Genomic DNA, 23,753 nt, shown 5'->3' on the forward strand with positions numbered 1-23,753 from the left:
TGGGACTAATCACCTCCCTCTGCAACTGGATCCTGGACTTCCTGACGGGCCACCCCCAGGTGATAAGGGGGCCCCTCAAGGGTGCGTGCTCAGCCCCCTCCTATACTCTCTGTTCACTCATGACTGCACGACTCCAACACCATCATTAAGTTTGCTGATGACACAACAGTGGTAGGCCTGATCAACGACGAGACTATAGGGAGGAGGTCAAAAGACCTGGCCGTGTGGTGCAAGAACAACAACCCATCCCTCAACGTGATCAAGACAAAGGAGATGATTGTGAACTACAGGAAAAGGAGGACCGAGCACGCCCCCATTCTCATCCACGGGGCTGTAGTGGAGCAGGTTGAGAACTTCAAGTTCCTTGGTGTCCACATCACCAACAAACTAACATGGTCCAAGCACACCAAGACGTGAAGAGCGTATGACAAAACCTCCCCCTCAGGAGACTGAAAAGATTTAGCATGGGTCCTCAGATCCTCAAAAGGTTTTACTGCTGCACCATCGAGAGCATCCTGAAGGGTTGCATCACTGCCTGGTATGGCAACTGCTCGGCCTCCGACCGCAAGGCACTACAGAGGGTAGTGCGTACGGCCCAGTACATCACTGGAGCCAAGCTTCCTGCCATCCAGGACCTCTATACCCAGCGGTGTCAGAAGGCAGAGCCTAAAAATTTCAAAAGACTCAGCCACCCTATCATAGGCTTTTCTCTCGCTACCGCACGCAAGCGGTACCGGAGTGCCAAGTCTGGGTCCAAGAGACTCCTAAATAGCTTCTACCCCAAGTCATAAGACTCCTGACAGCTAATCAAAATGGCTACATAGACTATTTGCATTGTCATTATTCCATTAAAAATAAGCAGTTTCCAGCTACAATAATCATTTACAACATTAACAATGTCTACACTGTATTTCTGATAAATTTTGTTATTTAATGACAAAAAAAACTTTCTTTCAAAACAAAGGACATTTCTAAGTGACCCTAAACTTTTGAACGGTAGTGTATATATATATATTTTTCCTGTTTTTTTCACTTATTTATTTTGTGTTATTTACATGTACACTGTTCCAAATGGTCAAAAATAATAATAATATTTAATCTAATAGCAACTGTTTGGCACACATAATGCTTGCTCCTATACCCTCCGTTTCTTGATCTCAAGTGTTAGGGTTGCGTAAGTTCAACTGAGATAGGAACAATAGGACACTTGAACTTGATTAAAATAATTGTTTAATTCAAAAGTTAATAAATGGCAAATGCATTTTCGTATATACGGGTCCACTGCACCACCCGCAGGGTGGAAACAGAGAAGACACTTGTTACTGACAAAGACATTATAATATATACTCAGACAGAGATAGTTCCCGCTTCCGAGCCGGCCTGTCAGAGTAGAGACTGGCGTGGTTTAGACTCACAGCCTATCGTTGGTGTTGGCGCTTAAGCTAGTCCTAGCCCTTTGCGCTCTCTGTTGTCCCGTCGCTGTTGCTGTGTAGATTACGCTTCTCACCCCAAAGACTGGGGTCAGACAGCTCTGTAATATTGTCTGAGCTATTCACACCTGTTATACAATGTCCACTGTTCTTCGCTCAAGCTAACTACAGCTTCCCAGCTTCTTATCTGAGCTAACTGTTACTTTCAGCACACACACACAGACACCCAGGCGCCAGACCAACAGTTTGTCAACATCCAATCACATTTAATAACAGTTGCTAATCACCGTTTTTATAGTATTCAATCACATATGATATAGTTGCTAATTACGTTTGTTATAGTATTCAATCACATAGATATAGTTGCTAATCACGTTTGTTATAGATTGGGTTATAGTGCATGACTCAGAAACCTCACATAGTTTTTGTGTGTATAGTTGATCTGTTATTGTCTGGTCAGCAGTCTCCTGATTCACCCCCCTCCTGTGTCTCTCTAAGATTAGCACAGTCTCGGCCACACAGTACAGCTTCACACTACTGATACATTTGTTTCATACACACACATATTTCATACAGTACAGCGCTATCTTTAACACACACACATTTCAGGCTGATATTCATGGTTAGGCCCTGAGCACTGGTAAGAGTGAGAACAATGGAAAATGCAGGTTCACAGGAGTCAGCAATTCAAACTTTAATGCATAAGAAGCCCTACTAGCTTATAGTTAGTTAAGCATGTCAAAAAACCTTTATAAAACCCCACACAAGTAGTCCACAACTAAGTCAAATGTCTTCCACAGATCTGACTTCCCCTTTTCCTCCTGAGCAACCAGTAAACATTTGCCCATTTCGAGTTTCTTTTTCACGTCCTCCACATACAATTTGTTGTTATGTTTTACTCTGTTCAGAGTTTGTTATAACACATTTATTGATGTGATTATGATAGGCTATAGTTCCGGCCCTATTGGTCACATGATTGCGATGCTTACATGTTTCACGTAAAGAGAGCCAAGATTGAGGAAATAGAGAATGTTTTCCCTAGACAAATTAGGGAGTTCGGTAACAGAACTTTTCAGTCACAAACAAGTAAGAAACAAAATGGCTGAAATGATGTTGAAGCTTCAGCACGAACAGCCCAATAAACACTTACTGTGCTGTGGTCGCTTTTCGCTGCTGTAGGGAGGAGAGCGAAAAAACGTACGCCAGTCACACAGGCAMTCGCTGTCATTTTCTTTAACACAGTGTGACCATCGGGCTCTTTCTTGAGTAACTTTTGTGTCTTAATTATTTAATTAAACAGTATGCTTAAAGCATCAGACAAGCTCAGTGCATATGTAGTTGATTTAATTCAAACACATAGGTTGTGTCTGTCTATATATAGAAAAATATGTTTAAACATTTCGCCCAATCGATTGGTCGAAAGAACAGGACAACCGTTGGCCAAGATTTCTTTTAGTCAACTTCATCGAACACCTTTGGGATGAATTGGAACACAGACTGCGAGCCAGGCCTAATCGCCCAACATCAGTGCTCAACCTCACTAATGCTCTTGTGGCTGAATGGAAGCAAGTCCCCGCAACAATGTTCCAACATCTAGTGGAAACCTTGCCAGAAGAGTGGAGGCTGTTATAGCAGCAAAGGCGGGACCAACTCCATATTAATGCCCATGATTTTGGAATGAGATGTTCGACGAGCAGTACTTTTGGTCATGTAGTGTACTTTGGGGAATTAACGAAGGACCCCAAGTCAKAAGTACACTCGTGTACAATGGCCGAACTCATGGCATGTGTCCAACTGTCCATAAAACAAGCACTTAAATTGTAATTTATTGAAATTACTGGACATCTTACAGACGGGCTAGTTTTTATTCCTTCTGGATTTAAACATTTTATTCCTCTTGGAGTTGAGAACTGACCTCCTGAGTAGAGACTTGAGAGGGTCAGCTCGCGCTACTAAACTTGGTTTTTGGCGCTCCCCTCGGGCCATTTTGCGCGCTGAATGATCCACGCGCACACTCTAGGAAATGTGCACACTGGTGACTTTWACCCTTTATCTCTCTTTAAAAAAGTACCAATATATGTCGTGTGTATATATAGCCTACATGTAGCATACGTGTACAACAAACTACATATATAAGGAATTTACCCTTTTTATGGGGCAAATTGTTTCAAGAACACAATTATAAAACGACACGCCTGTAGACCCACTGGCCTAGTTGTGTAGGTTACTAAGCCATTGAATTCTACTTTTCTTGATCTATTCTCCATCTACTCAGTGTGAGCATATCAACAGAATATAATCGATTGGGCCTACAATAGAATAGAAATAGGCTTACTGTAGATATCCTACTTTGTATATTTTATGCGCAACATATCGGCTACAAAGACGCATTTAAATTGCACTAAAACTCAGTTGATGCTTTCCCATGCAGTAACTGTGTTTTAACTTTGAATACCTGGCTGCTACCAAACTAATATATTTCTGTTCGTTCTTTGGGCATTTTCGCACTATTTGAGGGGGTGGTGGCAAATTGCTTTGGCGACTCCGCAGAAGTTGTGCGAGGGACGCAAAAGAGCAATATGTCAACCTTGCTGTGTTCAAGGTCCAAGAACCTATAGAGAAAATACTATTTGAATAATCACCGTGGCCGAAGATGGATTCGGAAATAGATGGTAGGTGTGTTTACACTGATCCTCAGAGTTGCATTTTGGAGTCCCATGTGAAGCAACTTGTTTGTGCACAAGGGGGAAAGCTAGCCTCCCGTCGCTGAAGGCGACATCCCATACCCCGAAGGTAAACCAGGTAAACCAGAGGGATGGTAGTGGTAAATCTGTTTTCGGTGTACGGGATGTCGCGATAACATCGACACTTTTCTGTTATTGCAAACATTGCCGCATGAGGGCGATGCGCGCAAATTGGCGGCAGAACAAGGGGGCGTTCTTATATGCTTATGAGCGCATTTCACATTACTTTTGGATTATACATTGGATGTTAAGGCTCGTTTGAATGTCCTGCTTAATATAATATTTGTGTCATAATCGCAAATCAACTGCATTATACTTAAAAAACACTTAAACTTCAACCAGTAAAATAGCAAGTTTTTGCTACAGCCTATATCAATGAGCGTTAGCATTCTAGCTGSATCCAAAATAGTAATTTTGCAAAAATCCCAACCAAATATAATATATAAAAAAACAACGCCGCAGGGCCTATGAKTTCTTAATCTGGCCCTGGTTAGAGCATGGTAGCCAGGGCACCAAAATAGCTGAGAAGTTGTCCCCAAAATTACAAGTGCACTATGCAGAAATCGCTCCGCTATTTCCTGCTTGCAAAAATTCTAATTTCAGTTTTTGTGACAAAACAAGCTAGTATAGTGTGTAGAATCATTGTACCATCTAAACTGCTGTGAAATATATTTTCCATAACCAAACCTATTGTATTTTCAGCTGTTTGAAGCTGGTGKACAAACCTGAAAGTAAAAGATGCAAAACAAAATTTAAGAACAGGAAGCATAGAAATCATTCGCATAGAACATATCTACCACTTCTTAGATTTGCTTTTAATGAGAATTAAATACCTATAACTCAGACCTATAACTCATATTTCACTGTGAATTTGGTCTGGTCTCCCAAAAAGTTAGATATTGCAGCTTTAAGTCATGCAAATCAATGCATATTTGATATAGATGTAGCTGTATATACCATGCCTAAATGTTTACAATTTATGTCATGACTCATTTAAAAAATCATCCTAGGACGTCATGGGTTTTGTGCTTGCTTATAGCCTAGGTTAATAACATGTTAATACAGCTACGCAACATACAGATACGCAACAGTGTGACTTCAAAAGTTACAATTGTATCCTTGAAAGTCGACCATCGACCAGCTGGACACTTTGTAGCCAAATTGGTGCGTCGCACAGTAATGTGCTCCTCAGCTACAAAAGTTTGTAGCGGTACATTCAGCAATATGAAGTAGATGCAGAAATGTGCCCTGGCTACCACGCTGTAACCAGGGCCGGATTAAGAAATCATAGGCCCATTTAGCCTCTGTAATCCGAAGGTTAGCAATGCAAAAAAGTACATGTAAAATCCCATAGAGAATGCTAACTAAATGCTAATGATCTAAATGCTAATGATCTGACCTAAACTATTTGCATTACAGACATCCCAGCTCATAAATGTATACAAGTAACTCAAAAATGCTACTTGCCGTTTGCTGCACGCACAAAACAAATATTAGACAGCAAAACTCTTGATCCAGGAGGGGATTCTCTGCTGATACCGGCGAATGCTTGATTTTGGAAGAAGCTAACCACTTAGCCAGAGAGCTGACTAGCTACTAAATTAGCAGACCGAAGGCACAACTTCAGAGCATTTAGCACATTTTAGAAAGTTGACATAATAGTTATACTTTATCTAACTGGCAAACATTTAGTTGTGAATTCCATACTGTAACTAGATCACCTGGCGTGTGCTTCACAATAGTGAGTGACTCACAAGGCTCTGGTCTCTTGCTGTTGTGTGCTTGTAAACAAACACCACGTGACTGGGGACTCCCGGTAAACGTCATAATGAACAATTATGTGACAGGTGAAATGAAGAACGCTGTATTGCACAAGTTGACTGCAAGTGTTAACTTAAAAAGGAGCTACAAATATTCAAATGTATACATTTTTTTTTAAAGAAATAGTTTCAATGGTATTGACAAACCATCCAGTGCCTGTTTTCCAATCCACCATTTTTTGTTGTTGAAACTATTGATCCTATGTGGCAAAATTATCCTCTCTGATGTATTTTGAACATATAGCAGGCTCGTGTTTTGATTTGTTTTTTTGCCTCTTGGGTCCTGTACGGGCTTGGGCCCTGTACGGGCTTGGGCCCCTGTAAGTTCCTGCATTAAACTGGCTCAAACAGCAGTGAAGCAAACAGTGCTTTCGCAGTGCTGCTCGTGGCATTGTCATTTTGCTGAATCTACCTTGCTTTCGCTTTGAAGATACTTTTTTGGTAACAGTGGGCATGAGCACCCACTTTCACATTTGAACCTCTTGTCAATATAACCTCATTGTAAATGTATTGCCAATTGGTTCCTGCACTCTTTACATTGGCTTACACAGGAAATAATGGGAGTCTAAAATAGGATTATTATACAATTTTATTAGGTGTTGAACATCATTGACAAAGGTGACTTTCAATCATGAAAGCTTTATAAAATATTTAATGTCATGTAATAACATTCAAGTCAATGCTCAAACACCATGCATGATGAATCTTTTTCACCCAGTGGGGTCCTTCAAGTGCTCTGATCTGCAGTTGAAGCAGAATTGACCATAGACTATCAAGGAAGGAGCATCGTTTCCTGTCTGGTGTTTGGCCTAAGCTGGGCGTGTTAAAACATGGAAGGCACCCCTTTCCCTTAGAGATGGGCCATTTAAAACAAAAGTGATCCACTCCAAATTTGAAAGAGAGGGGCATGGGGCTATGAACAATCAAAACAAAACAACTTTCCAATCTTTTTCCATGAACCAGGACAATGGTTTTACTGTAGATTAGCCAAGTTTTTCTAAACTCCTCGATGTACATCACATCAATGGAGTTGACTGAACCTCCGATTACATCGAGTCACTGTCGGTCGACATTTGTAAAAATGTACAGTCTTAAACCCTTATTGTGCCTATGTTTGTCCCGTGTAGCCGTGCACCTTTCTTTGTTTGCTGAAATACATACTTTTTAATTAAACTTTTGCCAAATACAACCACCGAGGGTTTCCTCATATCGACTGTCAGCGACTCGATGGAGTCGGAGGTACACTCCTCCCACAGTTGTCGCAACCCAACACCCCCAACATGTACATACAGTGCATTCGGAAAGTATTCAGACCCCTTCCGTTTCCCCACATTTTGCTACGTGACAGCCTTATTCTAAAATGTATTAAATTATATTTTTTCCTCATCGATCTAYACACAATACCCCATAATGACAAAACAAAAACAGGTTTTTAGACATTTTTGCAAATGTATTAAAAATACAAAACAGAAATACCTTATTTACATAAGTATTTAGACTCTTTGCTATGAGGCTCGTTATTGAGCTCAGGTGCATCCTGTTTCCATTGATCCTCCTTGAGATGTTTCTACTTGATTGGAGTCCACCTGATGTTTGACGCCGAGCAGGTGTCCACACACTTTTGGCCACGTAGTGCATTTGTTTATGGTTGAGCAGAAGCTTTCAAGATTTCGGTTGATCTTCCTGACTGACCTATTTTCGATTCATCCATATCTATGTCTCCATAGAAATATATGGATGGGAACAGCCCCCTTTGAACCAAGGTAAGGAGATTTCTATCACTCTGTGTAACTGTTTCCTGTTCCTCTCAACTGTTTATCTTGACTCATCATGAATGTTTTCACTTGAAGCTTCAGCTTATAAACAATGAACAAAAGTGAGAAGACACCAGACAACAATAACAAAAATCTATAGGAATTGAACAGTAAATATTGCACTCAAAAAGATTCTCTCTCTCACTCTCACATCCCTTCATTGAGATCATTGAACAGCCCAATCAGAGGAGCATGAGGTCCAGGTACAAGTGTGAGGGGCGCTCTGCGGCCAGTATCCTGGGAGAGAAGAGCAATGACACCAAGGCACACCCCGCCATCAAGGTTAGGGCGCCCTTTAATGACATACAGATAATTGGCACACTGAGCTTTTTACACTGTAACTGTGTATGAAGGGGACATGCATCATTTGTACTGTAGCTAAAATGAGACTTTCAGAGACCTTCAAAACCATGGTTACTTTCACCATATATTCTGAGATGGTCGATGGGAAAACTATTAATCAAAGTAAGATTTGTTACGCAAATTAGCCATTTTGTCTAGTTATAACCACGGTAGAGCAGTCTAATTACTACTACACCATGCTTTACGACACTCGATTTATGGAGATTTGAAGGTGATAAGGAAGTGGTGGAGATTCTAAGGTGAGTGATGATACACATCCTGCTAACCTGGTTGGTCCCATGCAGGTGCACAACTACAATGGCCCCCTGCGTGTCTGTCACGATCGTCTTGTGAAGAGAGAGAGGACCAAAACGCAGCATGTGAAAAATAAGACATCTTCTTTTTATTTTAAGAAGGAAAAACGAAACAAAACACTTTACAAACTAACAAAACAACAAACGACCGTGAAGCTACAAAACGAAAGTGCACACACAAGCTACTAACGTTTAGACATAGACAATTACCCACAAACACCTAAAGCCTATGGCTGCCTTAAATATGTCTCCCAATCAGAGACTAACAATAAACAGCTGTCTCTGATTGAGAACCAAATCAGGCAACCATAGACTTTCCTAAACACCTACACTGAACACAACACCCCATACATACTAAAAACCCCTTAAACAATACACACCACCTTAAACTAGACAAAACACACAAAGACAACCCACCCCAACTCACGCCCTGACCAACTAAATAAATAAAAGAAAAGGAACAATAGGTCAGGAACGTGACATAACCCCCCCGTTAAGGTGCGAACTCCGGGCCGCACCAGATAAAGTCTAGGGGAGGTCTGGGTGGCGTCTGTCCCGTGGCGGCTCTGGCACTGGTCGTAGGTCCCCACCCCACCATAGTCACTACCCGCTTTCGTAGCCTCCTCCAAATGGCCACCCTCCAAATTAACCCACCGGACTAAGGGGCAGCACCGGACTGAGGGGCAGTACCGGACTAAGGGCAGCACCGGACTGAGGGGCAGCACCGGACTGAGGGCAGCTCCGGACTGAGGGGCAGCTCCGGAACTGGATGGCGGATCCTGGCTGGCTGGCTCTGGCGGATCCTGGCTGGCCGGCTCTGGCGGATCCTGGCTGGACGGCTCTGGCGCGGATCCTGGCTGGACGGCTCTGGCGGATCCTGGCTGGACGGCTTCTGGCGGATCCTGGCTGGACGGCTTGGCGGATCCTGGCTGGACTGCTCATGGCTGGCTGACGGATCTGGCTGACGGATCTGGCTGCTCAATGGCTGGCTGACGGATCTGGCTGCTCATGGCTGGCTGACGGATCTGGCTGCTCATGGCTGGCTGACGGATCTGGCTGCTCATGGCTGCTGACGGATCTGGCTGCTCATGGCTGGCTGACGGATCTGGCTGCTCATGGCTGGCTGACGGATCTTGCTGCTCATGGCTGGCTGACGGATCTGGCTGCTCATGGCTGGCGGACGGATCTGGCTGCTCATGGCTGGCGGACAGGATCTGGCTGATCCTGTCTGGCGGACGGATCTGGCTGATCCTGTCTGGCGGACGGCTCTGGCTGATCCTGTCTGGCGGAAGGCTCTGGCTGTCCTGTCTGGCGGAAGGCTCTGGCTGATCCTGTCTGGCGGAAGGCTCTGGCTGATCCTGTCTGGCGAAAGGCTCTGGCTGATCCTGTCTGGCGGAAGGCTCTGGCTGATCCTGTCTGGCGGAAGGCTCTGCTATCCTGTCTGGCGGAAGGCTCTGAAGGCTCATGGCAGACGGGCGGCTTTGCAGGCTCAGTACAGACGGGCGGCTTTGAAGGCTCATGGCAGAACGGACAGTTCAGACGGCATTGGGCAGACGGGCAGTTCAGGCGCCGTTGGGCAGACGGGCAGTTCAGGCGCCGTTGGGCAGACGGGCAGTTCAGGTGCCGTTGGGCAGACGGGCAGTTCAGGCGCCGCTGGGCAGACGGGCAGTTCAGGCCGGCTGAGGCGCACTGTAGGCCTGGTGCGTGGTGCCGGAACTGGTGGTACCGGGCTGGGGACACGCATCTCAGGGCTAGTGCGGGGAGCAGCAACAGGACACACTGGGCTCTCAAAGCGCACTATAGTCCTGGTGCGTGGTACCGGCACAGGTGGTACCGGGCTGAGGGCACGCACCTCAGGGCGAGTGCGGGGAGAAGCAACAGTGCGTACAGGGCTCTGGATACGCACAAGAGGCTTGGTGCGTGGTACCGGAACTGGTGGTACCGGACTGGGGACACGCATCTCAAGGCTAGTGCGGGGAAGAGGAACAGGGCTCTGGAGACGCACAGGAAGCCTGGTGCGTTGTGTAGGCACTGGTGGTACTGGGCTGGGGTGGGGAGGTGGCGCCGGAAATACCGGACCTTGCAGGCGTACTGGCTCCCTTGAGCACCGAGCCTGCCCAACCTTACCTGGTTGAATGCTCCCCGTCGCCCGACCAGTGCGGGGAGATGGAATAACCCGCACCGGGCTATGTAGGCGAACCGGGGACACCATGCGTAAGGCTGGTGCCATGTATGCCGGCCCGAGGAGACGCACTGGAGACCAGACGCGTTGAGCCGGCTTCATGGCACCTGGCTCAATGCCCAATCTAGCCCTACCAGTGCGGGGAGGTGGAATAACCCGCACCAGGCTATGAACACGTACAGGAGACACCATGCGCTCTACTGCGTAACACGGTGTCTGCCCGTACTCTCGCTCTCCATGGTAAGTACAGGGAGTATGCGCAGGTCTCCTACCTGACTTCGCCACACTCCCTTTAAGCCCCCCCCCCAATATTTTTTTGGGGCTGACTCACAGGCTTCCTACCGTCGTTTTGCTGCCTCCATTCGCCGGTATCCCTCCTCGCACTGCGCCAGAGAATCCCAGGCGGGCTCCGGCATTCGCCCTGGGTCGATCGCCCACCTGTCGATCTCCTCCCACGTAGTGTAGTCCAGATTACGCTCCCATTGCCATTCCTCCTTGCGTTGCTCTTGTTGCCGCTGATCACGCTGCTTGATCCTTGTTTGGTGGGTAATTCTGTCACGATCGTCTTGTGAAGAGAGAGAGGACCAAAATGCAGCATGTGAAAAATAAGACATCTTCTTTTTATTTTAAGAAGGAAAAACGAAACAAAACACTTTACAAACTAACAAAACAACAAACGACCGTGAAGCTACAAAACGAAAGTGCACACACAAGCTACTAACGTTTAGACATAGACAATTACCCACAAACACCYAAAGCCTATGGCTGCCTTAAATATGKCTCCCAATCAGAGACAACAATAAACAGCTGTCTCTGATTGAGAACCAAATCAGGCAACCATAGACTTTCCTAAACACCTACACTGAACACAACCCCATACATACTAAAAACCCCTTAAACAATACACACACCTTAAACTAGACAAAACACACAAAGACAACTCACCTTAACTCACGCCCTGACCAACTAAATAAATAAAAGAAAAAGGAACAATAGGTCAGGAACGTGACAGTGTCGGCGTCTCCTTGGTGACCAAGAACCCACCTCACAAGCCCTACCCGCACGAACTGGTGGGGAAAGACTGCAAACATGGCTACTATGAGGCAGACCTGCAGGAGAGACGAGTACACAGGTTAGACGGAGGGTCTGGGCGCGTGTGTGTGTGTGTCTGCATGTGAGGGGAGGTCTGTGTGTGTGTGTGTGTATGGATGTGTGATGAAATACAAAGTAACAAAATGTTTGTTTGATGCAGTGTGCACCTGCCAACATCTTGATAGAGGACATAGACGACATCTGTGGGATGGCGTGGATGTGTGTGAGGACGTGTGTGTAGTCTTGGTTTTAAAGGCCAGAAGCAGAGGATGGTTGAATAATCACCCTCTTGTGATCGATATCTACAGTATCTCACTTTCACACACGTTCACTCTGACTCCTTGTCTTACTGTCTGCTCTCAGTTTTCAGAACCTGGGCATTCAGTGTGTGAAGAAAAAGGATGTGGCCGAGGCAGTTTCCTGTAGGCTGCAGACCAAAAACAACCCCTTCAACAGTGAGTGTACACACACATTTGTTTTACTATCCTTGTGGGGGCCAAACAATTGATTCCCATTCAAAATGATATTTTCCCTAACTCCTGACCCCTATGCTTAAAATAGCCTTTTTCCTTGTGGGGACTGGTGAAATGTCCCCACTTGTCCGAATTGTCCTTGTTTTACTATCCTGGTGAGTACTTCTGGTCCCCTATAAGGATAGGTAAACCAAAAACACACACACCGTACGTGACAATCCACTGTCATAACATTATACCAGTTMTATAATTCACTCCTCCAATCTAATTTTCATGTTTGTTTACCTTGGTTAATTCCAATAATATCGTGTGAGTAGGAATTTATTTTTCCTCTGTTGACTGACTGACTGGCTGACTGACTGGCTATCTGACACCCACTGTATCCTATCTCCGATGCCACACCAATTTGCGTTGTGTCTGATGTGTTGTTTTGTCTGCAGTTCCTGAGGCGAACATGTGGGAGGAGTTTGACCTAAATGCAGTGAGGCTGTGTTTCCAGGCCTCGATCACTCTGCCTACCGGGGAACTCTGCCCTCTGGAGCCCGTGGTGTCTCAGCCCATCTACGACAACAGTGAGTCTGCTATACACACAGACACACGCACACATGTACGTACACACGGGCATGCACGTACATACACATGTGAATGCGCACACACACACACACACACACACCCAATACATTATCTTGATACACACTCTCCCCAAACACTCACTAAGTACAGACTGACTCCTTCCTCTGTCACTGCTGTCCATGCTGTTTCACTGTGGGGCAATTCCACGGTAACGGAATTGCTCCGAAACTGCGATTCTTCACTTAAAATGTATGCCAAACAAAAACAACTGACTTAAAAGTTGAACAAACCATACAGCTCTGTACACAAGGACTACTTTTAACAATTTACACTGAACATTTTTCAAAAACACATTTACTGGAAGAACTGTGCAGATGCAAAGTTTGGTAACAACATTTCAGTAAAATCTCCCTTCGTTCACTGTCACGTGTGCTCCCTCTCCGGCCTTCAGGTCACCAGGCTGCTCGTTATGGCGCACACCTGTCACCATCGTTACCCGCACCTTCAGACTCACCTGGACTTCATCACCTCCCTGATTACCTTCCCTATATATGTCACTCCCTTTGGTTCCTTCCCCAGGCGTTATTGTTTCTGTTCCAGTGTCATGTCGGTGCGTTGTTTGTGTTTCTTGTTTTGTTTTTAGTTGCGTTTATTTATTAAAACACTCACCTCGTGAACTTGCTTCCCGACTCTCAGCGCACTCGTTACAACCACGTTTGACAAAAACTCTAAAATATCTGCTTCGAATGAAGATTCAAAGATGTCTGCAGAAGGAATGACATGGCACCTTGAGTATGAAAAAAACCTATTTTGGTTATTGAACTACAGTAAGTGAAGTGGATTTACACCCGGTAACAGAATTGCGGTAACGGAATTTCATCATGGGTCCCTGATCTGTACTACACAGAAATGCATAATTATGGATATGAATATCATTCTCTTCATGGTGATGTATCCTAAATAGGTGCACAAATGTAGAAACATGCAATATCCTCCGCTGCATATTTGGGTATTATTCTACACACTGGCTATTGTTTTAATGAGTTCCTCCACCAAACAAGACAACATTTTGTTGGACCGGACTGAATTTGAGCCAATCATAGACGTCTATGTTTCAGATGTTGGGACATCAAAGTACAGCACAGTAGAGCTCAGCACAGTAGAGCTCAGCACAGTAGAGCTCAGCACAGTAGAGCTCAGCACAGTAGAGCTCAGCACAGTAGAGCTCAGCACAGTAGAACTCAGCACAGTAGAGCTCAGCACAGTAGAGTAAAGTTCAGTAGCAGAACTGGGGTAACTGTAGTTTTAACTATGATTTGTGAAAAGTAACTATTTTTCAGAGGGAACAAATAGTTACTTTTGAGATGACTACAACTATTCTTAATTTTTTTTTTTTTTTTAAGTACAGGTCTGAGAAAACAACTGCTTTTCAGAAACTATTGGATTAGCTGCCTTCAAGTAATGGCAGGGATGCATCTGAAACGGCATGTTGAAGAATACAATTGAATGAATAGGGCACACGCAATCTCCGATACTATTCCAATCAATCTGACAGTCATATTTGAACTGCACAATACATTTCTATCTGAAAATTTAGTAAATGTCCATTCTCCTGAATGTCCATTGCCCCATGTGTACATAATCAGGTCAAACCAATGATATTKTCTACAGATAAGTATAAATAAGTTGTGATGCTCAACTACTGAATGACCCTGTCAACATGCCACTGAAAAGGTTGAAAGCTGCAATTCATTGTATGATACCTGAAAATACTGCAGAGTACTTCAAAGCCATTTGCAGACCTTGCAAACAGCAAGTTGGATGCTTAAAACAACTTCAAACCTCTTTGTTCATCTGAGGGTAAGTGTTCTTGTTTCAAACAAACACTATAGCATATTTAAAGGGATAGTTTACTCAGAMTAMAAAACKAACATGATTTTCCAMTTACCTTGGCTGTAGTTGATTCAAGAAGGTAGTTTTGGGATATTTAATTTCCTTTCAACACTTAATAGCCATATTTGTTACTGTTAGTATTCTCAGTAACATTAACAGTACTGTTCTTTTGCCGGTGTAATAAAACTGTCATTACTTTTGGAGCAACCTTTTATTAGCACATTATAATAATACTTTGGCAATTTCATTTTAATTGCCTAGCAATGAGCAGAGTTTTTGTAACTACTGTAAATAAGTGGAATAGTGACTTCCTTATTCCACTTATGTAATAACTTCWTTATTATGCAATTATAGAAGTCCTATGTAACAACAATGTTGCTATTGTAATCACCACAAAGTTACTACACATACAGTGCATTCGGAAAGTATAAAAAAAGAAATTTTGCAACTGTAGAAAAAAAMCCTGAAATATGACATTGACATAAGTATTCAGACCCTTTACTCAGTACATTGTTGAAGCACCTTTGGCAGCGATTACGGCCTCGAGTCTTCTTGGGTAGGATGCTGCAAGCTTGGCACACCTGTATTTTTGGGAGTTTCTCCCATTCCTCTCTGAAGATCTTCTCAAGCTCTGTCAGGTTGGATTGGAGCATTCCTGCACAGCTATTTTCAGGTCTCGATTGGGTTCAAGTCTCTGGCTGGGCCACTCAAGGACATTCAGAGACTTGTCCCGAAACCACTCCTGCGTTGTCTTGGCCGTGTGCTTAGGGTTGTTGTCCTGTTGGAAGGTGAACCTTCGCTCCAGTCTGAGGTCCTGAGTGCTCTGGAGCAGGTTTTCATCAAGGATCTCTCTGTACTTTGCTCCGTTCATCTTTGCCTAGATCCTGACTAGTCTCCCAGTCCCTGCCGCTGAAAAACATCCCCAGAGCATGATGCTGCCACCACCATGCTTCACCGTAGGGATGGTGCCAGGTTTCCTCCAGTCGTAACGCTTGGCATTCAGGCCAAAGAGTTCAATCTTGGTTTCATCAGACCAGAGAATCTTGTTTCTCATGGTCTGAGAGTCTTTAGGTGCCTTTTGGCAAACTTCAAGCGGGCTGTCATGTGCCTTTTACTGAGGAGTGGTTTCCGTCTGGCCACTCTACCATAAAGGCCTGATTGGTGGAGTGCTGCAGAGATGGTTGTCCTTCTGGAAGGTTTTCCCATCTCCACAGAGGAACTCTGGAGCTCTGTCAGACTGACCATTGGTCACCTCCCTGACAAAGGCCTTTCTCCCCCGATTGACTCCAATCAAGTTATAGAAACATCTCAAGGATGATCAATGGAAACAGGATGCACCTGAGCTCAATTTCGAGTCTCATAGCAAAGGGTCTAAATACTGACGTAAATAAAGTATTTGTTTTTTTAAAATAAATTTGCAAAACATTTATAAAAAACAGTTTTTTCACTTTGGCCCTCATGTATTTAATTTTAGGCTATATTAAGATTCATATCTAAGAGGCCCACAAACGATGTGCTTATGTGTCACGGCCGTTGTAAGGAGACCAAGGCGCGGCGTGGTAAGCGTACATTCTTCTTTATTATAAGAACGAACACTGAACAAACGAACAAAAATAACACAACGAACCGGGAAGCTAATATGAGTAGTGCAGACAGGCAACTAAACATAGAACAAGAACCCACGAACACCAAAGGGAAAATGGCTACCTAAATATGATCCCCAATCAGAGACAACGATAAACAGCTGCCCCTGATTGGGAACCATATCAGGCCACCATAGACATACAAATCACCTAGACCTACAAACACCCTATACATACAAAACCCCTAGACAGTACAAACACTAAAGTACCCACCCTAGTCACACCCTGACCTAACCAAAATATAAAGAAAACATAGATATCTCAGGTCAGGGCGTGACATTATGATCATACTGTTTATTTAGACTAATTCAACTAACTGTTTTATAGTTTTTGTTTCTTCATCAAATATTTGGCAGCCATCAAATGAATGAGTTTTGTTTGCAAATAACATTTGTAATTAGCAAGCTTGCAATTTGTCGAATAAATACTTTTTTCAAAAACGTTCAAAACAACAAAACCGAGCACGCTKCCTCCTCCGAGGCAGCAAAACAATTGTATCACTCCTCTCCCAATTAATCTTCCAGCAGTATTTTAAAAGTAGCTATCCTACCTTATAACCTCCTACTTTACTAAATTATTTTAACCCTTATCCTCCCTGGAGGCAGAAGAGTAAGTATGCTTAACATGCCATTCTGCCATAGTACCTTTTCCGGAGGCAGCAACATCTATAACATATCTCTATCTGAGATGCTACGTTCCCTGGAGGCAGCCATAAATACGCCATTCTGTCGTAGTACCTTCTCTAGAGGCAGCAGATTTCGAATCGTACCTGCTCTGCACATCAGTCAAAGTTCCTGCCCTTGGGGTAGCAAGAACATTGCTTACTAACTTCAACCTTACGCCCGCAGAGGCAGTTTAGCCAACTGTATCACTCCTCCTGTCATAGCTTCCTCGAAGGCGGCAACAAAAAGTGTATTATTCCTATCCCAATGGCTCTTCCTTTCAGGCAGCAAAATAAATAGCAGCAGTAACTTTACTAGATGACTATAGCCTTATTATACTCCCTGGAGGCAGAAGAGTGAGTAGGCCTAACATGCCTTTCTGACATAGTATCTTCCCCTTCCCCGGAGGCAGCACAGTTCTAATCATACCTTGTCTGCACATCTGACGTAGTTCCTGCCCCTGGGGTATTAAGCTCTAAGTACGGCTCCCACACATCAGGGCCATTTGAGCACTGCTCTGGATCAAAGCGTACTAGAGCAACATCCAACTTGGATTGCATGGGGTAGGCACTGTTGTCTGAGGCTCCGCTTCTCCCTCACAAAACATTCTCTATAATAATCATATCGTTGTCTCACTCTCACTACCCTAACCCCGTTCTCTTATTGACTGAAAACTCAATACAGGAGTAGCACATTAAACTCTGAATCTGTACACGGCTCTACATCTACACCAGATGAACATGTAAATAGAGTACATCATCATTACTTCAGTGTTTCGGTACTTAAAGGGATGCTGGTAGTTACCCATAGACTTCCAGCCATTGCGCTAATGTTAGTTAGCATTGGCCCGCGAAACTAACGTTAAGTGTTTCTAAAATCCCCTATAGGAAAAAAAATTCGGTAGAAAAACAATTGCAACCATTTCCCTGTTTTGACCGCTAGGTTTTATGGGTATTATGAAAGGGGGATACCTAGTCAGTTGTCCAACTGAATGTATTCAACTGAAATGTGTCACTCCATTTACACATCTTTGAGATCTGAAAACATCGGACAAACATTTTGTAGTGAACTATCATTTTAAGAGGACTGCAGTGCAGATTAAAGGTGGTCTTTCCATGATTTCATTGTATTTTCTTTCTGCATTCCAGACCCCAGTAATTGTAACAAAATGAACGCCTGAAACAACGACAGAATTTACAGAAACGGCATACAGGTGACTATTTATTGCTGATAACATTGTTACATTTGATTCAGAGGATGTTCTAATTATTGTACGGGTGATTATTATCCTGTGGCTCCCATGCTCTAGTGCTCTGATGTAGGTCTGTTCCAGTGCAGTTTGACAGGGCAGGTGTTTCTGACGGAGGGGGAGGTGCTGTACAAGACTGTCCAATGGGACGAGAATCTCCTGGATTCTACAGGCCGTACTCATGCAGGAGCCCTGTTCAGATCCTCAGGGGTCTGTCCGTCAGCAGATGTGACTGGTGACAGTGTGGATGTTTTATCGCCGCTGAGGGTGACTGACACACACACACAGTGGTAAACACCAGCAACCTCTCCTTATGGGGCCTTGTCAGAAAGTATATACGGGACGCCCTGCTCTCGACCAAGGGGCAGGTGTTGCCTTTCCAATCACTCCAATCAGTTCTCAATGTGATCGTCCTGCCATCAAATGTGCCACTTGAACAGGTAAGAAAATCCCTTCTGATGGTTGGGTAACTCTGTTTTTCTACCACAGGCAGCCAGATGTGCATTGAGTTTTCAGTGCGAGTACCCTCATTGATAATCACTTCTTATTCTGTTGCAGGCGAAGCGGCAACAGACAGGGAACACTTACGTACAGGTCTGTTCGGACTGCATTCTCACTCGAGGGGAAACATACAGTCTGAAGACTGAAGAAGATAACCCCTAAGGTAGACTCTGACAGGTGTTGCATGCTAATAATGTCACATCTTGATCATAGTAACAGCTGTACGCTGATGCTACATACTGGATATTCCATGACAATAATTACCTCATGTTAAGTACACTTTTCTAAATGGTCACTCACACTGTAAGGTGCGTAGATATGCGTGCGCAGCTGTGGAAGATGGCTAAATAGTCAAGTTCAAATCAGCTACATCTATTACCTGTCTCTGTGTAGTCTCTATAGACAGACGGCTTGCCTCACACGATGTACCAATGTCCCAACATACACGTCTGTACAAGTACCTGCGTTAAATGGGACAGAGTTGAGGGGTCAGAAATGGGATGTGCGTTATCGCCTTATCCGGTGACGTCACTGCCATATCTGCTCGTTGCCCTAGCTTAAACATCCCCGCCAGACACAAAGTACTAGCTAGCTAGCAAGATGGAGAACGCAGAGGTTATTTTTAACGAGTGCAACTGTCAAGTTTGCGTCATTTACCTTCACTAAAACCACTGCAAAGGTTTTTCCCGCAAACTTTGGTTTTGAATCGCAATGTTCTGGCATGTCTGCTTTCAGGGTACGGAAAGAGTTTGATTTTTCAGGCTTAGCCCTCCTACCCAAACTCGTGATTTGTTGGGAGAGTTGTCTGTCTAAAGAGGACCCTCCCCTTTCAAAAGGTCTAAGAGAATCAGACATCCTCCCCTGGGATTTCCAAGACTGGTCACTGGGCAAAATTACATCAAATTAGTATTATGACACTGTATGCAGTAGGCTAGATGTTAGCAAGAGAGCTTCTTAAATTGATGGCAAGTTTTTCTAAATTATCTCGCAAACTAAACCAATAAGCATTTGTCTAATGATCTAGACTAGCGGTAGACTGATTCCAAGTTCAAGACGTTCCAATGCTGCAGCACATTTTGCGTTTTTTGTGTCGCACGTGCACAGAACGATATATGGACGTTTACTTAACGTGAAAAGGTATTCTGTGGGGTGGGGAAAATAGGATGCTAAACTGCTGCCTTCATGTCATTTGATCTAGTTGTATTTCAGTTGCAGAATGTATTGCAGAAAATACAAGTTGGTGGAGAATCTACTAACCATTTCACTTTTTTTCATCATGTTCTATATGACTGCCACTACGGTCCAAACTACCATCCGACCTTTTCAGGTGTTCCTGGATGCAGATACAAAGGATATGGAGCTAAGGCTTCTGAAAAGAGGGCTTGATAGAGAGGTGTGGACGAAGGTGCTTGTCCGTCTGCCAGGTAAAACCTTGAAGTTAGTCTGTAAACAAGGTGTATCCAAATCTGATTCATGCCACTGTTTGCCAGGGACTCCCTCTGCCCCAGGTCTGTATCCAACCTTGTTTAGCGGGGAAGGATGAAACCCAGTAGGGTTACGGACTTCAAGGACGGACCTCTTGTATTTGAGAAGGGAGTCCGTAAATCCATCCAACCACCATTCCCATCCTGGTGTGGGCTCATCTGTAATGTGGATTAGCTAGTGGTGTTAGAAGGAATGCCAAAGTGATCAGCTGCTGCTGCTGCACCACTTTCATAACCACTGGTGTATATTCAAATCAAATCAGATTTAACAGGTGTAGACCTTAAAGTGAAATGCTTACTTACGAGCCCCTAACCGGCAGTGTAGTTTCAGGGAAAAAAGGTCAGGAATTATTCAGACCAATGCATATGTAAAATACTTTCAAATCTTGAGCTGTGCTTGATTAAGTTTGCGTACGTAGTGGTATTATACACAGGTGAATGTCTTCATTTCTCTTTGACTCACAGGTTCTGTGTTAGTGGGAAGGCGTCAGGCTGAGACTAGTCAGACGGGTTCGACAGAGAGGCTGCGTTCTGTGAGGACAGAATTTGTCAATCGAGTGTCAGGACCTGGGCTCGGCAGTTTATTGGACAGGCTTCTGCAATGGGAAGTTCTCAATGAACATGAAATGGAGACAGTGTAGGTGATTCCTGAGAGAGCAAAGAAGGACCGGGAAGTCATAGACATGGTGCTGAGGAAATGAGCTGCTTCATGTTTGCTAATGAAAACCCATCTGATTGAACTGGACCCCTTGTTATGCGCAATGCTTGGTGTCTGCTGAAACATTATTGTAGTATGAGGCATTGATGAGCATGACCAATGATGTCTGTGTTCAATAATACATTTGGTYTGTAATTATTGATTATTTTGGAATTAGGGTGTAAGGCATATCATTTTTTTATCATTCAGTATACGTGTAACCGCAATAAACGTTGTCTTGAACACTCTTTGATAAACAAACATGTTTAATTTCAGGTTCAAGTGCTTACCCTAACACTTTCCTACAGTTATTCAAATACACCATGTAACATGAACTAGTGCCAGTACTGTGCAGTCACATATTCTATATGACATGATAATGAGTAATGATGTAATTGATGCTTCAACAATAATAGCTAATAATTTTCACTGTGAACATTCAACGCTATATGTATTTGGACAGTGAAGCCAAAATGTTAAATTTAGCTTTATACTCCAGCATGTTGTATGGCTTACGGCCATTCAAAATGATAATCGGAATTGTATATTGCTGACTGTGGGGTATACTAAAGTAGTGGAATATTACCATATACTGTAAAACAAGACAAGGATACATTGTCATTTCAGGTGATGATATACGTGAAAAATACAGTACTCACCTTGGTGACAGATTAATGTTATGTACAGTTTTACCAAGTATAACTTGTCATTTTAATTTTCAATATCTTTGGAACAGGGAGGATATTGTTGTTTATAAATGTAGCAGACTCATTCTATATCATGTTAGTAGTATCAGGAATCAAGGTAAGACCCAGATGCAGACTGTCGAAGTAACAATGTTTATTGTAGCAACAGGGGCAGGCAAAGACAGGTCAGGCAGGCAGGGGTCGATAATCCAGAGTATGGCAAAGGTACAGGACGGGTCAGGGACAGGGACAGGCAGAGAAGTCAGGCGGGTAGGTACAGGGTCAGGACAGGCAATGGTCAAAAACCAGGAGAACGAGAAAAACAGAGACTGGGGAAAAACCAGGAGTTGACAGGAAAACCGCTGGTAAGCTTGACAAACAAGACGAACTGGCAACAAACAGAGAACACAGGTATAAATACACAGGGGATAATTGGGAAGATGGGCGACACCTGGAGGGGAGTGGARACGATCACAAGGACAGGTGAAACAGATCAGGGCGTGACAAGTAGTTTCGAGTCAGTATCAAACATTTCTGTGTATCTAAAAATCACTATTTCAGTTATGCTCWTTCACAGTGTGGTTTGCTTTTAGACCAGTGTGATATTATTTCCCTTCAACTGCAGTTCATTTCCCATAATAAATTAAGACGTTTTAAACCTAACTGGGTCGTTCCACGAAATGTGGGTCTTTTACGTCCCTTTGATATTTTAAGTAGAAATTGTGTGCAAATAATGGATTTTAAAAGCCTGTTATATAAAATGAAGTGCCCTTTAATATAGACCACATGGAGAATTCAATACATTTGATTTTTAATATCGTTTATTTAAATAAAAATCAATGGAATCGAGCTACGCGCAGGCAAAATCCTAGAGGAAAACCTGGTTCAGTCTGCTTTCCAACAGACACTGGGAGACAAATTCACCTTTCAGCAGGACAATAGCCTAAAACACATGGCCATACACACTGGAGCTGCTAACCAAGACACGATGCCCAGGTAGGTGTAAACATCCTGCTTGAAAGACAGCTAGCACTTGACCCCCATGGCCCGGATGACTGTGTCCAGCCTCATCACCTMGATTTTTGTCCGTGAAGTCCTTATTATAGGAACAGATGACGTGCTTGCTGTCCGACTTGGGGTCACACCGGCTCACCTTGGTCAGGGAGATCTTCCCTTCCACGGCTGCTCTGGCCACACACTCACAGGCAGGGCCCACCTTGAAGCCTGAGTCCAGGTGCATCAGTCACTTCCCGGTGAGCACCCTGTGGTTCAGTGCCAGTTCTTTCACAGTCTGGAAGGTGATGGTTCTCCCGCTGGTCAGCAGCCTCTCCCAGCTCGCCTGGAGTCCAGTGATGTCCCCTGTGGCAGGGCAGTGGTCCGGGCCCAACACAGCGATCCACCCCACAGGTCCCTTACCACCCTCCTCGTCCCCAAAGCGCCCCACCTGGGATGGCCTGTTGGTCTCCAGCCAGCCGTCAAACTCAGCTACTCTTCACCTGCAGGATAGTCTGAGGCGGTGCTGAGGAGTATTTCTGGCTGTAATAAATTCCTTTTGTGGGAAAAGTTCATTCTGAGTGGCTGGGCCTGGCTCAACAGTGGGTCGGCCTGGCTCTCAAGTGGTAGGCTATGCCCTCCCAGGCCATTCATGGGGGCCTAGATTACGGCCTCATTTATTGATTCCTTATTTGAACTGTAACTCAGTAAAATCTTTGAAATTGTTGCATGTTGCGTTTATATTTTTGTTCAGTATACAATATAAATACCACACAAGTTCTAAACGACATAATTGTCATGCCAACGTCGAGCTAGCTAGTGGCAAAAAAAGCTAGGGCATAACAGCTTCTATCTTTGGTTGCATGAACTCATTGCATGCATGCTGGGGAATGACTGACTGCAAGGCAGTTCTTGTGAACAGGGTTTTAAAACGTTCCTACTCAAACTAACTTTATGCTTATCAACAGCGAAATTGTGCATCCGTTTGACCATTGCTGAGAACCCACCCCAGGAACCCCTTGTTGAGATTCCACCATGGAGGAGGTTCAGGTGGAGGTAGATGTCACAGTGAGGGAAGAGTGGGAACAGAGTGTGGAGAACCAGAGTGGCCATGGCTGCAGACATGGACCCCTGGATCGTATTCGACTCCCGCAAACACCA

The 23,753-nt window shown here is 44.1% G+C and overlaps 1 protein-coding gene and 1 long non-coding RNA gene across 4 annotated transcripts; both read left to right on the forward strand.

Moving 5' to 3' along the window:
* Nucleotides 1–7,221: 7,221 nt before the first annotated feature.
* On the forward strand, nt 7,222–13,504 carry LOC111960198 (transcription factor p65-like). Its single transcript, XM_070437809.1, has 7 exons — nt 7,222–7,233; nt 7,974–8,090; nt 8,986–9,079; nt 11,628–11,778; nt 12,102–12,193; nt 12,652–12,818; nt 13,481–13,504. The coding sequence occupies exons 1-7, from the start codon at nt 7,222–7,224 to the stop codon at nt 13,502–13,504; spliced, it is 657 nt and encodes a 218-aa protein (XP_070293910.1).
* A 4,785-nt stretch (nt 13,505–18,289) lies between these two features.
* On the forward strand, nt 18,290–21,149 carry LOC111960111 (uncharacterized). 3 transcript variants are annotated; one of them, XR_011475056.1, is made up of 4 exons: nt 18,290–18,671; nt 18,790–19,468; nt 20,060–20,156; nt 20,682–21,149. It is a non-coding gene; the product is annotated as an uncharacterized lncRNA (long non-coding RNA). The 3 variants fall into 3 exon arrangements; XR_011475057.1 differs by having other exon boundaries at nt 18,790–18,895; XR_002876775.1 differs by lacking the exons at nt 18,290–18,671; nt 18,790–19,468 and adding an exon at nt 19,481–19,869.
* Nucleotides 21,150–23,753: the final 2,604 nt, after the last annotated feature.

The sequence above is a fragment of the Salvelinus sp. IW2-2015 genome, linkage group LG37, assembly GCF_002910315.2.
Source record: "Salvelinus sp. IW2-2015 linkage group LG37, ASM291031v2, whole genome shotgun sequence".
Taxonomy (NCBI): Eukaryota; Metazoa; Chordata; class Actinopteri; order Salmoniformes; family Salmonidae; genus Salvelinus; species Salvelinus sp. IW2-2015.